The 15,309-nt window shown below is 34.5% G+C and overlaps 1 protein-coding gene across 3 annotated transcripts; it reads left to right on the forward strand.

Annotated features, from left to right (window-relative positions):
* Nucleotides 1-2,921: 2,921 nt before the first annotated feature.
* Nucleotides 2,922-12,848, forward strand: LOC140881155 (clathrin interactor EPSIN 3-like). Of its 3 annotated transcripts, XM_073286247.1 has the most exons (15): nucleotides 2,922-3,068; nucleotides 3,890-3,979; nucleotides 4,217-4,268; nucleotides 4,379-4,458; nucleotides 4,921-4,999; nucleotides 5,294-5,377; nucleotides 5,457-5,602; nucleotides 6,995-7,348; nucleotides 8,526-8,567; nucleotides 8,666-8,773; nucleotides 8,866-9,056; nucleotides 9,838-10,052; nucleotides 10,946-11,384; nucleotides 11,511-11,984; nucleotides 12,060-12,848. In XM_073286247.1, exons 2-15 carry the CDS (start codon nucleotides 3,945-3,947, stop codon nucleotides 12,476-12,478), a joined length of 2,718 nt encoding a protein of 905 aa, XP_073142348.1. In that variant the 5' UTR covers nucleotides 2,922-3,068; nucleotides 3,890-3,944; the 3' UTR covers nucleotides 12,479-12,848. The 3 variants fall into 3 exon arrangements, with proteins under 3 accessions (XP_073142348.1, XP_073142329.1, XP_073142339.1); XM_073286228.1 differs by having other exon boundaries at nucleotides 10,946-11,984; XM_073286238.1 differs by having other exon boundaries at nucleotides 2,935-3,068; nucleotides 3,895-3,979; nucleotides 10,946-11,984.
* The last annotated feature ends 2,461 nt before the right edge of the window (nucleotides 12,849-15,309 follow it).

Raw genomic sequence — 15,309 nt, forward strand, 5'->3', positions numbered from 1 at the left:
CAAGTATCGATCCCACAGAGACTGTAGTCAATTCTCAAGATTCGATTATTTTATTTAATTTAGACAAAATAATAAAAAAAAAGTGGTGAGTTAAATAAAAATTCCATAAAAAAATAAGAATTAAAATAGCTGAAAGTTAAATTTAATTAAACGAGACAACCAAGACACATGAAGGTATCAAACTAATTTATGCATCCATGTGGCACAGACTGAAAATTATGTTTATTTCAATCACTGTGAATTTTTCTATCTTATTCAACAATCTATATCTAGAATTGCTAAACCTATTCGAGTTGGACGAATTAATTATTTCTAATTAATTCTAATCAAACTCAAACACATTCAATATTTATGAAAATTTAGTTTTCACCTAAAACCGCATGCTGAAACCAAATACTATTTCTATTCGGTTTAATCATATGTTGATTGATATTTTTGAAGCTATATTTAATCAATCCTCTTTTGATTTGTAATTAATCAACACACATGTAACTAGGTGATCAGACTATTCAAAAGAAATATTAAACTAACATCAATCAATAATTGAGAATATCCAAAATAATTCAAACATGCAACCAAGTCTCAAACATAAATTAAGTTCGACCCAATCTAGTGGTCTTGGTTGAAGAAAAACTACTTAGAAAACAAAAACATAATTCAAAAATATGTTTTAATCATAAAAAACAATGCTTTCATAACCGGACCGGTGATCGAACCGGTCTACCTTCAAAAAACGGTCCAACCGGTTCGACCGTTTTAATCGGACATTCGGACCGGAAAACCGTTTATATAATATAATTAATATTATCTTTTAAATTTTAAAACCTAAAATATGTATATAAATAGATAAGAATATATTTATCATAGTTTAAAAAATAAAAAAACTATATAAACATATTCAAAATATTAATTATAGTTATATATATATATATATATATATTTAAAAATAAATTAATTAATTAAAAAAAACTCTAATAATACTAAAATAATATTTTTAACGAAGTACAAATTCCAAATAATCATGTATATGTATATAATAAAATATTAAATTAAGATTTTAAAATTTAAAAAACTAATTTTAAAAAAAAAATAAAAAAAATTCGAAAAACTGGTTAGACCGGTTTTTTGGCCGGTCCTTGGGACCGGTTCTTGGCCGGTTCGGCTGGTTTTGACCGGTTCTGAGCGGTTGAACCGTTAAAACGGTTTTTGGGGGTGTTCTGGATCGGACCAGAGACCGGTTCCCGGTCGTACCGGTCGAACCGGCCGGTCCGGTCCGGTTTTAAAAACAGTGATAAAAAGAAGAAAAAGAAAGAAGAAACTCGGATATTGAGCGTTCTTCAAAGTCTTCAATCTCCAAGCCCTAGCCGTCGCCTTCAAAATATGATTCAATCCCCCAAATTCTGATGAAAAAATATGTATTTATATGTCCAAGAATCTTGCCCTTTGTTTTCTTCTTAAAAGAGTCCGAGAAAATAAAAATTTTCATGTCCGCAATTGTGTTCGAGCGGCTAAAAATCACGCTCGAGCACGCAAGCTTTTGTTCAGAATTTTTAAAGCATGTCGGACGCGCTCGAGTGGAAAAAAATCGCGCTCGAGCGCGTCAATTTCTGCCCAAAATATTTTTTGTTCGCGCAACAGCGCCTAGGCGCCACACGCAGTTTTCTTGAAAAAAATCATATTCGAAGTTCTAGCCGTCGGATCGATCTGAAATTTGGACATCAGCTTTAAAACATCTTAAAATTATTTTGAACTGTGGAGATCGGATTTGGATCTCTCTAGTATCATAAATAATTTTTTGACAATTGCTGCTCCGTAATTCTTTCTTGCGGTTCTTCTCTTGCTCCAAAATCTTGATTTCTTCATTGTTCCTTCATTCAAACTAGGAAAAGTGAAATGTAAACCACATGAATGAAAAAATAAAAAAAATTAAACAAAATTAACTCTAAAGACATAATAAATGCATGCAAATTAGACTAAAAAATAACACAAAATAATACATGAAACACTCCTATCACTGTCCCATAACCCTCATACCTAATTCTCGTCCCGAAAGTGATCGTGAAACTTTTTATCTCCCGATCCCGTACCCGATACATGTCGAGACCCGAATATTCGGGATATGTCGGGTAGGGAGAGGAAATCTCAATTTTTTTTTAATTCAATATTTCGTTATAAAAACAAAATAAATGTGATTATTTTATAAAATGCTATTTAGAAACTTATATTTTTAAATAAAAATAAATATTTGACTAAAAATATATAATATTAAAATATTTTTGATATATTTCGGATAATGCTTCAAGTATGTATCGAATAATTATTAATAAAATATTCTAATACAATTAGTAAATAAATTTTGTTAAATAGATATTCAAATTGATCTCTTGTTCTACATATTTATTCTAGTTAGATAATTATAAATATGAATTAATTAGATTATTAATTTATTTTTTAAAAAATACACAATAATAAAATGTCATTTCGTGATTTCATGATTCGATTGTTCCACAATAAAAATTATGCCAATTAAATCCACAATTAATTGTTATATATGTTGAAAAATAATAATATTTAACTTCATATATTAATAAAATATATTATTATATTATTTCGAGACAGTTCGAGAATCCCGTCGGGATAATGTTTTTTTTCCGATACCTCTCCCGATATTAATCGGAACGAAAAAAATCCCAAAATTTTGGGTTGGGAAAATATCGGGTAGGGATTTTTTTTGGGACAGGAATAGGATGAGATTGGGAAATGGTCGGGATTTCGGGAATTTTTGTCAACCCTAATCAATTTTTACGGCAAGTAATTTAAATATTTAAATAATAATTTTCATTAATGAATAAATATAAAATAATAAATAAATCCAGCAAAAAGACAGCTCTTGTTACAAAATCGGTTCTCGTCGAATTTTCTTCATTTTCAAACTTTTTTCGCATTCCATTCTTTACGCTTTTCACGCAACATTTCTGTCTTTCTCGCGACAGGGCACCCATTTCTTCCTCCTTCAACTCTCTGTCTTAGATCTGCTGTGCTGTGGAGGAAACTTTGTATTTCATTATGTACGATCTTGTTCATTCTTATTTGTTCGATTTATGATCATGTTTGTTGGGATCTTCTGTTTCTTGATTGTATTTTAGATCTAATGTCTGCTTCCCATCTATGTGAATTCAGCTACCATTTCTCGCTTTTTTTAATTGTTCATATTCTGAAACGCTTTTCTCTATTGGGTTTTGATTGTATAATTTTGTTCGTACTGAATGGCATTTAAGGTTGCAAAATGGTAGCTCTGAATTTCATCGAATAACGTCTGTTTCTTTCTTGCCATGGATTTCATTTATCATGAAGTTTGGATCTTATGTTTCTTGATTGTGTTTTAGATCTATTTCTGCCACCTATCTATATGAATTCAGCTTCCCACCTCACCAATTCTTGATTATTTAATTCAATCAAAGCATATGTATTGCATGAATATACTCTTTTTATGGGTTTGATTTTATTAATGTTTTGAATGGCCTCGAAAGTTTCAAAAGGATTGTTCTAAATTTCGTTGCTTATGATCTTGATTTTGGAGTCAAGGATTTTCTGTTCAATGTACGTAAAATTTTGGATCTTTAGTTTGTTGATTGAATGTTAGATTGATTTCTGCTGATGTTTATCTCAATTCAGCTACCATTAGTGCGATTTTCTTGTTTGGTTATATTTTTTTTTATCGAATTCATCCTGATGAAATGAAGAGAAGCAGTGCGAATTGGGAAGGATTCAAATTCTTACTGTTGATATTTCACATTCCTCTTCTTTGAAGTACTTATTGTAAATACTGTGACAAGAATGAAATGGCTGTTGCACTCTTGGTAAACGATTCGTATTTACATTTTGACAGCTCAGACATTAATTTGGGAAGGGTTTCAAATTTGGCTTCCTAGTTCAAGTCTCAAATGAAGAAGGCTTTTGGTCAAACCGTTCGTGACATGTAAGATTTGTTGTTTTAGCTTTGAACTTGTTGCATGACTTAAACTATACATCACACATTAAACATTGTTGCTTCGTTTGTTTCTGGAATACATTGTCTGCTTTCATTTCTTAACTTATTTTTTGTTTTACCAATATATTTATTTTTTCTCGGATTGGTTCCAACTGTTTGATATAATATTCTGGTTTGGTTTTGATAACAAATTCTTCTTATTGATGTTTTTATGTGATCATGCAGCAAGAGAGAGGTTAATAAGAAAGTTCTTAAAGTTCCTTCCGTTGAACAAAAGGTGTTTATATCTTTTTCAATTCTTATTTGTCATTAAAGAGCGAAAGAAATACCAGTTGTTTTGTCTTTTTTTGTACCAGTTTTGACGGGGTGTTGGGCTTTGGTTTTCAGGTTCTTGATGCAACTAGCAATGAACCCTGGGGCCCTCATGGATTGCTTCTTTCTGATATTGCACAGGCAACAAGAAACTAGTGAGTCCTAGAAGTGTAAATTGCATTGATCTGGCTCGCAAGCTTCACTAATCAACGCAAGCTGAGCTCATTTACAATTGCTAAAAAGCTCAGGAGCTTTTATTTATACAATGATTATCATGTTTGTTATATATTTAAAGGTTAAAAAAGCAATTGATATCTAAATAAATAATGATTTGTAAATTTTTTAGCTTGTTTTGTGATGCATTATTATAATAGTAAAATAATTTTGAGTTATATGATATACATTAGATTGTAAGTTATAAAAAATAAACATGAGCTCGAGCTAGAGCTAGAGCCCGAACTTGCTCCTCTATTTCGAGCTTGATCTTGTACCCCTGGAAATCGAGCTTTTTGACTCAACTAAATTAGCTTTCTGATGGAATCCTGTTAAATTAAACAATTAATACTTTGTAATGCTGTTTTTCTATTTAGAAAATACTCATTTTTAAATTCACGCAGTCATGAATGTCAGATGATCATGGGGGTACTCTGGAAGCGTATCAATGATACTGGAAAAAACTGGCGACATGTATACAAGGTATGCTTTCCTTACCATATTTCCTGCTTGTCTGCTGTACTCTGTGACTGACTTGAATTTTATTGTAACACACCCAGTCCCTTTTGATACAATTTATGGAAAATTCTCTGATCCCTTTTGCCTATCGTTAATATCAAGAGTCCATTTTAAGAATTTGAATTTGAAGTTACTTGGGTGTTCTTTATTGTGTTGATGTGTGACCTTTTTTGCATGTCGTCGTTACATTTTTTGAGGTGCTGTTCTCCACTCCTTTTTTTTCTCATGCAAATGAAATTTTTCTATTTTTTTGTCCAGGCTTTAACCGTTTTGGAGTACTTGGTTGCTCATGGGTCTGAAAGAGTTATAGATGAGATTAGAGAACATGCATATCAAATATCGGTTAGTTGTTTATCATCTGAACCCATTGTCTTTACAAAGTAGGCTTGCTTGTGGAGTTCAAAATTTCTCTTTCTTGCAGACATTGTCCGATTTTCAATACATTGATTCCAGTGGGAGGGACCAGGGAAACAATGTAAGAAAGAAATCTCAAAGTCTAGTGGTTCTTGTAAATGACAAGGAAAGAATTCAAGAAGTCCGCCAAAAGGCTGCTTCTAACAGAGACAAGTAAGTTGTCATTGAATGTTGTCTGATCGCACATATCATTTTTGGAGGATTAATTTTTGGCTTCCGTTAGATATATCATTTGAAGTTGGATCTTTTTTGCTTATTGCATTATGGTTTGCCTATTACTTTAATTATATTTGAAGGCTGCCTATTCTTTACTTTTGTTGGAAGCTATATATTTACTGATAGCACACTTGTGTTTTGTATTTTTTGATTGGCTAGGAAATTACCTTGATTTCTTGTGAAATTCTTGTGTTTGGAAATCTCAATTCTTTTTTCAAATAATATTTGAGATGATGTTTATTTCTGGTATGGGGTTGTGTAAAATTTGATTATCTGGCATTGCTTTTAGGTGTTGGATTGAGTCATGGGTTCAAGTTTGAGTTGTTTCAAGCCAGCAGTTCAGGGGGACCTTTTCTTGCTTTTTCATGTATTGTTCCTTTCAACACCATAATCTCAATCACTCAATCTTTTCAGAATTCACCCTTGAGGATGGGATTATCATCTGGTTTTATATGTCGTTCCTTCAAGATAATGAACTGTTTTATGTGCAAGTTTTAGATGACAAACATGAGTACTTTCTGATTTTAATGCTTTAATACTTTTTGAAAGTTTTGCTTTTCTTCTATTCCTCTACATGGAAAACGGACAAACTGTAGCAAGAAGAAAGTTATGATAAAGCCACAGCACAAATGATGCTAAAATGTTAATTACCTACATTTAGATGAATTCTACCCTTTTTTCATCATTAGTCCACAATTAATGGAAAATCTAATAACATAGTTTAGGCATGAGGCAAACGAAGAATCTTCATGATGATCATAGTGCTTCTGTTGCTGCGGATTTTATTAATTTTTTTTTCTTGTTGTGCTCTCTGAGGGTTCATAAAAGGCATTGCTGATTATTTTCTTCTAATATTGTATGACATTAAGTTCTTTAAAGATGAGTACATCGTGTATGACTGTATGCAGTTGCCATCTTGTCTGGCACCGCAAGATACTCGATGCCAAAATTCCTATCAGTTGAGCTTGTGATACGCGTTGCCTAAGCATTATTATCTGTCTTATCTTGCTATATTTATTTGACTGTGCTGAAGTTTGACACCTCCATGATCTTAGTCATTTATATAATTGCCGTTTTGTGGATTTTAAAATCAAACCGTTTGTTCTTTTATACTATAAATCCGTTTTATAGGTCTTAACATAGGTTTAGATCTGTATGTTGACTGATTGAAAATGTCATAGAAAAGATTTTAATGTGCTTAATGTTTGATGATTTATGATTTTTTTAATACCTTTTCGCTAGTATAACTATAACGTGCCTCCTATCAGCTAATCCTAACAAATCCCCAGTTTTCATCATATATAAATGTTTTATCAACGAACTTAATAGGTATCGCAACACATCAATGGGTAATATGAATCAATATGGCTCAAACTCAAGTTCAGGAGGATATGGAGATAGATATGATGATGATCGTTATGATGGCCGATATGGTAACAGAGATGATGACCGCAACGGCTATAGAGATGATGAAAGATATGGTAGGTATGGGGACTCATATGGTGGTGAGGGGGATAAGTATAGCAGGGATTATGAGGACCGCCACAGCCGAGATGGATCCAGGGATGATGACTATAGAGGAAGAGGCCAACGCACCAATGATTATCATTATGGATCAAGAGGTGGAAGTGCTGATTTTGATAAGGATCGTGCTTATGAGGATGATGGCCAGTATTCTTCAAGGTTTGTCTAGTTCCTATTTCTGTAAGCCAAATCAAATTATGAGGTAAATTTGTAGAGATTCTTCCTTGAAGTCTGCATCTTAAACATGAAGATTTGAATGCATAGCAGTGGATGGATTAACAGGTTTAAGGACTATTTTTAAAGTGATTATTACGAAACATATACGGTTATGACTTATGAGTTATGATGTAATTTTTCAATTTAGAATATTTGGGCATATTTAATTTGCTGTAAGGTAATTCTAAGGCTTAGTTTGGTTTTGTAGGAGAAAGATTTTCCCTCCCTCTACTTTCTTTTCTGTTAAAAAACTCCCAAGTCCCAAACAAAACATTTTTGAACTTTCCTTCCAAATCTTTTCTTTTCACTCCATCTTGATGCTCCGATCGAAGCCTAAGTGTGTTCTTGTCAATTTTTTTTAATTGAACTCGATTTTAATAGAATTAAATTTCCAAGATTAATTACAGTAAATGCTACTGTAGGCAAATCAGATTCGAGCATTGGCCTAGTTTTGATGGTAGTTATTCTGGGGCTAAATGTCAAGTAAATATAATACAATAATGAACTTGAGCTTTTAATGCAAACTGGATCCCTAAAAGGGTGTCATTACAGAAATAGGAATACAATATCTGCTATAAAGCAATTTAAATGCAAGTATATAAATTGTTCAAGGTGGATCAATATTCAATACTTGTTGAAAATATTCCTTGCGCTTAATCCAGCAGAAAGGAAGAAAATTGAAAAATAATGGCGTATTGGCGTGAATCTGCTCCAGTCATACTTAGAGAATTCCAAGCGGCTCTTTGTGCCTTGTACATATGCTAAAGTTTCCATATGAAGTGCAAAATATGAAATGGTTAAAAATTTCAAACTTCTTGAAGCAAAGTGGCTTGCCAAGCTAGTTTAGTTGAAATGTGGAATGAATGTTATAGGGCCTAGTGGCCACTCATGTTGCCAGAAATGTGTTAACTATGCATCCCAAATCAAAGCTTTTCTGCTTGAATTTTTCTTTAAGTGAGCCTAATTCTGCTAATTGTATTAGTTTATCACACATTCTGAGAGCTGTCTTTTGTTGCATTCATCCTATAGTATGTTTAACTTGCTTTCAATTGCGGTTCTTGTTTAAGTAACTATAGTTTGATCCTTTAAGATTATGCTAACATCATGTTCCTTAATAAAGGGGTAGTGGTGCGAAAGCTGATGATCATTCTCAAGATGGAAGGTATTTATAACATACCTCTCTCGACATATTCTTCTTTTGCTTAGCCTTTTTAACAAATATGAACCTAAACTGCCTAATTGTTTTCATTATTAAATTAGTACTGTGGGCAAGAGGCTTGACCGGAAAAATTCCGAGCAAAACCTTAGCGTGCCTCCTAGTTACGAGGAGGCTATTAGTGCTACACGCAGTCCCAGTTATAGTGATAGGTAAACCTGGACAAGCTTGATCCATTTTCTGCTTTCTATCTGAATGTTTCTGAAATTGTCTGGTCTTCGCTCTTAATTTTCTTTGTTGACAGGAATGGAGAAAGTTCACCGGCATATGCAGCAAAAACATCCATTCCTCCTGCTGAGTCTAGTCCAAGCCATGAAATAGCTGCAGCTTCTCCACCCCCAGTTCCTGCTTCCCCACCAGCCCAAGTTTCAGCTCCAAATACAAATCAAGAAGTTAATGGGTTTGATGAATTTGATCCACGCGGTTCATTCTCAGGTAGCTGCAATATGAATTGTCAGTAATTCATGTATCTATGTTTCCTGAAATTACTGTACAGTCTATACATACTAGGGATAGATGCGTTGCATTGACCTTTCCCATTCTTCTGTATTCCTTTTCACATTTTCTGTTATCGTAATTCCAACTTTGATTCTTCAAAAAAATGAAATCCCTTCTCTAATGTGGGGATTTTAGTTGTCTACTATGTTGAGATGATTTCAAGGGGATTTTCATGATAGCTGAGCTTGAGATGGATACAGGAAACTGTTTTGCTCTGAGAGACTTTTAGCCATGAAAATGACACAGTGTGTATTCTGTGCTTTAAGTACGAGGTATTTGTCAAAATGAATATGCCAAATGTTAAGTGATTTGTGATCGATATTGATTTGTTTTTCTATTGAAGAACTTGATAAATATTATTTCTTGTGATATAATGCTAATTTTATGCACGCAGAAGAACTGAAATTCTAATTTTTTAAGCTGCACGAAAATATAAAGGTCAATGGAGTAGGAAAGAGGGCTCACATTGCTGATGCCATTTGATGTATCATGGAGCTTGGTTCTGCTAGTTTTCATTGTATTATCAAGGGATTGGATAGTTTTCTTGATGTCACGATCTTCTCTGCCTTGGAAAATATCTCAGTTATTTTTCTCTTCTGTCTAATAACATAATAATTCTGTTTCAAATACAGTACTCCATGATTGATCTAGATGTTTTGTTATCGAGTTAACTTTATGCTTCAACAGATTTTATTTTGATAAAATTCTTTTTTCATAGCTACTCCAGCAACATCAAATGGTTTTGCTCCTTCTACTTCTGCTGATAAGGAGATAGATTTACTGGGTTCTTTGTCTGGGTCATTTTCGTCGAATTCGTTGGCTCTTGTGCCTGCTAATGAACCAACTATGAACCCTGAAACTCAGGCCTCTGCAAACTTTAGTTCTGGATCCCCATTTGCAGCCACATCATCAGCATCTACGAATCCTAATCAGGTGAGCTTGATTTATAATATTGCAAAGAAATAGGCTGATGTTACTTATTGGTCCTGAACTTATTTTAATGAAGAATTCATTAAAGGTAAATGGGTAAAGTACAACTACACCGGGTATCCCCGAGTGATTACAATAAACCGAAATGCAAGCTAACAAAGCTACGAAGGCACAACATCATAGTTCGAATACATACAACGTAAAACCAAAATCTTAATGCGCCGAACCATGTCTTCAACATCATATTTTCTATATTGACTCTATTGATAAGGATTATTTTTTGATTAATGGTTCATATGATTTTTGGCTCTTAGGAATATAAGAGGCCCCAATTATTTGACTACATAGCTTGTTTTTTCCTTTTGTTTTTTGATTCTTTTTTTTTTTTTTTTTTCTTGAGGATTGGTTTAGTTAGCGGCTTCCCTCCAAAAGTCATTATAACCTGCTTTTCTTGGTTTTACAAAGTTTAATGTTAAAAAATCCAACGAGAAGGGTAAGTAACTATTCTAGCGTCCCTCATGCTACTCCTCTTTTTAGATGAGGACTACCATGGAGGAAAATGACTTTGATTGTCCCCATATACCCAAACCAAAATCCATTTATGCTCCCATATGCCAGTATTCATGAACTCCCATCTTTACTCCTCCGTCTGCCTCCCCACTCCATCCCCACCTCACCATCCAAACAAACATGTACTATAAAAGGCTGGAAATTAGGCATTGAATGCAGGTCATTTTCCTATAGTGAATATTCGACCCAGTTTGAAAATGATTCCCAACGTATGGATGAATGGTTGCTCATCATAAAATATTTTGTGGTTCTTCATTCTCTGTCCTTAGATGTCATCAATTACTAATCTTTTGCATTTCGGGAAGTAAATATTATTTTTTTTGCAGTCTTTTGATGATCCATTTGGCGACAGTCCTTTTAAAGCGTCTCCTTCTACATATAACATACCACTATCAGCTCAAGAACAACGTTCCGCACCCTCAAGTTCTTTCAATCCCCACTCTAGTCAAAGCTTCGATGTACATCAGCAAGCTCAAATGGCTGGAACTGAATTTGAAAGTGGCCATGATGATTCAAGTTACATTCCATCTGTTCGTTCGGGGGTGCAACCTCCTACGAATCCACAGTTTGCTCAACAGGATTCCTCAACGTTCAACCAGGATATTGATATATTAGCTGATATTCTTCCACCATCTATACCTTCAGGTTATCCAGTTCCAACCAACCAAAATGTGACTCAGACTGGGTTTCCACCTCAAACCAATCAGCCGTTGCAGTCGGGTTTACCATCTCTAACCAACCAAAACAGTTTTCAACCACAAACAGGTCAGCATCCAGGTTTTCTTACTCAGCTTGGCCAACCTACACCACAAACAAGTTACCCTCTTCAATCAGTAGAATCTACATCACAAACCAGTATTCTAGCTCACTCCATGGCTTTGACTTTTCCAGCTCAATCTGTTCAACCATCACAAATGGGATATTATTCTCAGAATGGTCAACCTGCATATCTTACAGGGTTTCAATCACAAATGGGTCCTTCAAATTCCAGTTTTCAGGCTCCTCTTGGAGGTCAGTCTGCACTGCCAAATCCACCAAGTCCTAACTTCTATGGGATTCACCAGCTGCAAGATGTATCTACAGTTCCTGACTCTACCAACTTGATTCCTCCTAGTTCCAGTGGACAAATTGTTCAGCCCAACTTCCAACCTCAGATAGGTTCTGCAGTTCCCACAGCTTCACCATTTGGCTCCCAAGCGGCACAAGTGCGACCAAGCAACATCCTGTCTCCTGTGTCATCTATACCAGCTTCAGTAGGGTCTTCTGCCATGGTTCCTCAACCATCAAAAGACAAGTTTGAGACAAAATCCACTGTTTGGGCCGACACTCTCAGTCGAGGGCTAGTCAACTTGAATATTTCTGGGCGTGAGTGCTCTCAATTTTTATTTTAGTCTTATTGCATGTTTCGTTTACCACCTCTCACTAAAGATTTTGTTGTAGCTAAAACAAATCCTCTAGCTGACATTGGAGTTGACTTTGATTCTATAAATCGCAAGGAGAAGAGGATGGAAAAACCCACGACAGTCCCAGTGACATCTACTGTAACCATGGGTAAGGCTATGGGATCCGGTTCTGGGATGGGCCGTGCTGGTGCCAGTGGTCTAAGGCCTCCACCAAACGCAATGATGGGTCCCGGTATGAATATGACTGGCGTTCCAGGGGCTGGCATGGGCGTGGCCGGAGGTTACGGAGTAAACCAGCCAATGGTAAGGGGGATGGGGATGAACATGGGTATGGGCCAAGGAATGAGCATGCAACAGCAAGCAGGATTTCCTCCTGGAAGCGCCATGCCTGGAGGTTACAATCCCATGATGGGAGCGGGTAACTACAATCAAAGACCATATGGTGGTGGCTACTAATGATCTTTAGCCACTGTATATCATTGAGAACCGAGAGGCAACTATTCTTGTTTTTCCTAAGCAAAATGTGTCAGCCACGAGTCGAAGATCGAACACAACAATGGTGAGAGATATAGTCATTTTTATTTGTATGATAATAATCATCTGGCTTTAAAGTTTGTAGCATATATGCATGTATTCATCATTTCAGGATATGACATTTTTGGGGTGAAAAATGGGTTCCTTTTGTGCCCCATTATTATTGTAGCTCTTGTGATGTGATTTGTATACCATTGAGGAGAACCTTCTCAGGTATCTCTATTTGTATTTTTTTGACACATACCACTTTTGAAAAGTGTTGTCCAGACCGAATAAAGTTTACTAAATTTAATTATTTTTTTCTATAATTCTCTTCTCGATCATTTGGTTTATTTTTTTTGGTCGTCGGAGCTTGGAAACTTGCGAATTTTTGGCACTGGTGTTCTCAGTTCACATCAAGACAGATTCTTGGGAGCTTTGGTTGGCTAGCACTGGAATTTTACGATAAATATTTTTACACTAGCGATTTGGTACACACAGTTTGTCCAAATATAATTAGAACTGTCAGACGGGTCAATCTATGGTGGGATTGCTCAGGTCAGTCCTCAAAATTTAAAAATAAATAAAGAAAAATAAAAATTAATATAAGTAATTAAAATTTTCATTTTATAAATAAACATTTATAAAAAAATATTAATAAAATTTTTAATTATTGATTCCACGTGCGTACATTTTACCATGTTTTCAAAAATCGGACCAGATTGGTCGGTTCGACTTGGAACCGGTCACTGGTCCGGTCCGGATTACTCTTGAAAACCATTCTGACGGTTAGAATCGGTCAAAACCGGTCAAGAACCGGTTGAACCTGTTTATCGATTTTTTTAAATTTTTTTTAAATTAGTTTTTTTAAATTTTAAAATCTTAATTAATATTTTATTATATATATACAAGATTATTTAGAATTTGTACTTCATTAAAAATATTATTTTGGAAATATTAGAGTTTTTTTAATTAATAAATTTATTTTTTAAAAATATATAACTATAATTAATATTTTGAATATATTTATATTGTTATTTAGTTTTCAAATTATGATAAATATATATTTTTATATTTATATATATTTTTTAGGTTTTTAAAAATTTAAAATATTTTATTAATTATATTATATTATATAAACGATTTTTCGGTCCGATCGTCTGGTTAAAATGGTCCGATCGGTTGGATTGTTTTTTTAAGGTAAATCGGTTCAATATCCGGTCCGATTATGAAAACATTGACATTTTATACAATCCATTTGATTTCACGTATTCATAATACACATTTTATACAATCCATTTGATTTCACATATTCATAATATAATTAGAACTGTCAGATGAGTCAATCAATAGTGGGACGGTGCGAGGTCAGCCCAAAAAATATATAAATAAATTAAAATTATTATAATTAATTAAAATTTTCATTTAATTTCATAAATATCTAATCTAATCTAATCTAATCTAATCTAATCTAATATTTATATAAAAGTATGAATAAAATCTCAATTATGTTTTTATTTTTGTGTCCTTGACATTTTGTAATTCCCTATATTGTTCAATTGATGATTTTCTTCCGCCTTTTGGTATTCCGGATAATTTCATTTCAAACCAACCCATCGTATTCTATAGCCAAGGATATGTTTATCATTATCCAAAGTATATATTTATTGTTTGGGTTTAATGTTATATTGTATTTAAAATGAATTGAATATTATCGTGTACGTATTTATTGTGATGCATATATCTTTAGAATATCATATCAAATCAAACAATTGGACGAGATTCAAAGGGTCACTATGCTAAAAAAAAATTCTAAGACATGAAACGAGGAAAATTCGATGCTGGGTATGTCCTAGAATTTTTTTTTAGCATAGTGACCCTTTGAGTCTCGTCCAATAAGTACATTTTTTTTGTTTTTTTTTTAAAAAAGTGAAATGAGTGTAATTTTATATGTGACAGACCATGATTGGGTCAAAACAATTCATTTACACCCAACATCGACCAATTGTGAAGGTGCCCAGGATCTTTTTCCCTCGGATAGAAGCCGACACCTGAAAACATATGCGAAGGTGCAGCTTGTGTAAGGTCCCCTAATTTTTTCTTAGTAGTAAATTGGTAGTAAGATAATCTACTGAGATAATTAAGATAATTATTAATAATGATTTATGATGATGGTTTATCAAACCGGGGCCCGGGTTGTCAGGGTAGTGAAGTGGGTCTGACGTGATGACCAGGCTAGTAGGTGTAAAATGTGGTTTGTTCCTCGTGGATCGAGGTGATCTGCTCACAAGGGAAAAGAATGAAAGCACGTTAGTGGGGCGCCAGAAGGTTTTTCGGCGGGACCACTTCGATGCTTAAGTCAGACTTAGAAATAGAGTGGGCTTTTAGGAAAAATGAGTATAGTGCTTTGGGATTTTAGATGAACATACCTCTACAAATGCCTGTGGCCAGGTATTTATAGGCCTTGGAGTGAGAGAGTCACTCCACATTTCCAGGGTAGTGGCCACGATCTGGATCGTGGGTGCAGGAGTTACCCACGTTTACCTGTGACGCACGATGGAGCCGGAAGGCTCGGGATTATGGCAGTCATGGGGATCATGCCCTTGAGACATGGGCTTTGTCTAAGTCATGCAGATCTGGTCTCCCGGGATTCTGAAGCTCCTAGCTTGCTTTAATACAGCCCTGACTCCCCTGGCCTTTCCTGGCCCTGCCACCCCTGGCTTACCAGAGTATCACTACTCCTCCAAAAAATAGTCGGGCTAGAACCCTGTTCG

The sequence above is a fragment of the Henckelia pumila genome, chromosome 1 (assembly GCF_033568475.1).
Source record: "Henckelia pumila isolate YLH828 chromosome 1, ASM3356847v2, whole genome shotgun sequence".
Classification (NCBI taxonomy): Eukaryota; Viridiplantae; Streptophyta; class Magnoliopsida; order Lamiales; family Gesneriaceae; genus Henckelia; species Henckelia pumila.

Coding starts and splice junctions, on each gene's coding strand:
- LOC140881155 (XM_073286228.1), top strand. CDS start 3,945: ATGAAGAAGGCTTTTGGTCAAACCGTTCGTGACAT. Junction 8,568..8,665: donor GATCATTCTCAAGATGGAAG/GTATTTATAACA, acceptor TTATTAAATTAG/TACTGTGGGCAAGAGGCTTG. Junction 9,057..9,837: donor TCCACGCGGTTCATTCTCAG/GTAGCTGCAATA, acceptor CTTTTTTCATAG/CTACTCCAGCAACATCAAAT.